General features: G+C 44.2%; 1 protein-coding gene across 1 annotated transcript; it reads left to right on the top strand.

The window, feature by feature from the left end:
• Positions 1 to 6: 6 nt before the first annotated feature.
• On the top strand, positions 7 to 1,472 carry LOC112507532 (polyphenol oxidase, chloroplastic-like). Its single transcript, XM_025112164.1, has one exon. The coding sequence runs from the start codon at positions 272 to 274 to the stop codon at positions 1,373 to 1,375; it is 1,104 nt and encodes a 367-aa protein (XP_024967932.1). The 5' UTR covers positions 7 to 271; the 3' UTR covers positions 1,376 to 1,472.
• The last annotated feature ends 1,083 nt before the right edge of the window (positions 1,473 to 2,555 follow it).

Below are 2,555 nucleotides of genomic sequence, written 5' to 3'. Positions count from 1 at the left end.
GCCACTACGCCGGCCACCACCACCAAAAGACTCCCAAATTCGCCTTTCTTTTCCACCTCCCGCCAACGTTCCAAACAATCTACCCACCGCAGCTTCAAAGTCTCGTGCAATGCCACCGATAACAATGAGAAGCGACTCGAATCCAAAAAACTTACACTGAATCTGGACCGGAGGAACTTGCTTTTAGGGGAGGGCCGGTCCTAAGATTTTTGATGCTCTATGCGAAAATAATAAAATATGCCCCTAACCCTATTTTTTAAGCCAACGAAACATGCGATTTTTTAAAGAGTTTAGAACTTATTTGCCCAACTCCGACTCAAGGCTACCAAACCCTGCCTTTGACGYATTTCGGAACGTGGATCATCTCCCACCAGCCATCCTCAACATGGATTTCCAAAACTCTGCCAGTGCCGATTATACTTGCGTACAACAGATAGGCGCAAATCTGACTTTAATGTATAAGCAGATGATAACCAACTCCCCCAACGCAGACACCTTCTTTGGTGGGGTGTTCAGAGCTGGAGATGACCCCATTGATATACAGCATTCTACAGGACCAATCGAGTCTGGTGTTCACACGGCGGTGCACATATGGGTGGGTAACCCAAGAATGCCCAATAACGAGGACATGGGCAACTTCTACTCGGCAGGTTGGGATCCTCTGTTCTACACCCACCATGCCAATGTGGACCGTATGTGGGCATTATGGAAGGATATRCAGGGGCCCGATTACCCCGACCACACCGACCCTACAGACCCTGATTGGCTAAACGCGTCATACGTGTTTTATGACGAGAACAAAGAGCTTGTACGTGTCTACAACAGAGACTGTGTAAACGTGGAGAATCTAAGTTACGTATATGAACCTTCCCCACTCCCCTGGCTTAGAAGCCGACCAGTTCCACGTAACACGAACTCAAATGTTGCAGCCAAGTCCTTTGGAACGGTGAAAAAAGTGGAGGAGACGAAGTTCCCAGTTAAACTAGACCAGACAGTGAAGGTCCTGGTGAAGAGGCCAGCTACAAAGAGAAGCAAAGAGGATAAGAAGAAAAGCTATGAGCTATTGTATATCAATGATATCAAGCTCGACRGMGAGAAATTTATCAAGTTTGATGTGTTTGTAAATGACCTAGACGACGGTACCCCAAGCACTCCGACGGACAGTGAATTTGCAGGTAGTTTCTCGCAGTTGGCACATTTGCATGGGCACGAAATGGTGATGAGGAGTGGGGCATCGTTCGGGTTGAATGAGCTGTTGGAGGACATACAAGCCGAGAACGATGAGTATATTTTGGTGACATTGGTGCCCGGGGAAGGGTGCGAGGATGTGACTGTTGGTGAGATTAAGGTTGAGTTGGTTTCGTCTGCTAGTTGAGGATGATTGATGAGCATGGATGCAATGCTGGCTGATCCTTATTTCATTTGTCTGTCTGTTTGCTTTGAATAATCGTAGACCATGTACTGCATTACATGGTTGCTCTTAATCATAAAGGGTTGTAAGTATTTGTTTATTGATATTGTGATAATTTACATTGAGTTACAAAGGTCCCCATTTATACAGGGATTAGGAAGAAAAAAAAGAAATGATTTCCTTGGAGGCCTTTGATTGCTCATTTCTTGGTCCATAATTCTCGTGATTTCTTGGTCCCTAATTCTCGGWTGTATTCAAGGAAATGATGGTATTGTTCTGATCCTGAAATCCTTTCCATTCTAACACTCCCCCTCAAGTTGAAATGGTGGGATCTCCAAAATTCAACTTGCCTAGACAATCTTGCATTATTCCTGTTCTCACAGCTTTTGTCAGGATATCAGCTAGTTGATCTTCAGACCTGACGAATGGCAGTTCAATGATTCCAGCTTCAAGTTTTTCTTTGATGAAATGTCTGTCGATTTCCACGTGTTTTGTTCTGTCATGTTGTACAGGATTCTCCGAAATTTGAATTGCCGCTTCATTATCACAGAAGACTTGAGTTGCTCTTTTTGGACGGAATCCTACTTCAGTTAGAAGTTTTCGGATCCATAATACTTCCACAACTCCTCTGGATATCCCTCTGTATTCTGCTTCAGCACTGGATAATGACACCACCCTCTGCTTCTTACTTCTCCAGGTGACTAAGTTACCTCCTACCAGGGAGAAGTATCCTGACGTTGATCTTCTATTTCCTTTGTCGCCTGCCCAATCAACATCTGTGTATATTTGAACATTCAGATGTCCATTTGATTTGAACAGAACTCCGTATCCTGGAGTCCCTTTGAGATATTCAATGATTCTTTCAACTGCATCCATGTGGGCCTTTTGAGGTTGATGCATGAATTGACTCACAACTCCCATAGCGTATGCTATGTCTGGGCGTGTATGTGAGAGATATATCAGCTTGCCGACCATTCGTTGATATCTGCCTTTGTCTGTTGGTTCACCTTCTGGTTCTATGTATAACTTTTGATTGGCAATCATCGGTGTCTCAGCAGGCTTACAATCAAGCATCCCTGTTTCTGCAAGAAGATCTAAAATGTATTTTTTCTGGCAGATAAAAATACCATGTTGCGACCTCAAG

This window comes from Cynara cardunculus (assembly GCF_001531365.2).
Source record: "Cynara cardunculus var. scolymus isolate 2C chromosome LG 2, CcrdV1, whole genome shotgun sequence".
Lineage (NCBI taxonomy): Eukaryota > Viridiplantae > Streptophyta > Magnoliopsida > Asterales > Asteraceae > Cynara > Cynara cardunculus.
This window is presented reverse-complemented; position numbering and strand designations above follow the sequence as displayed.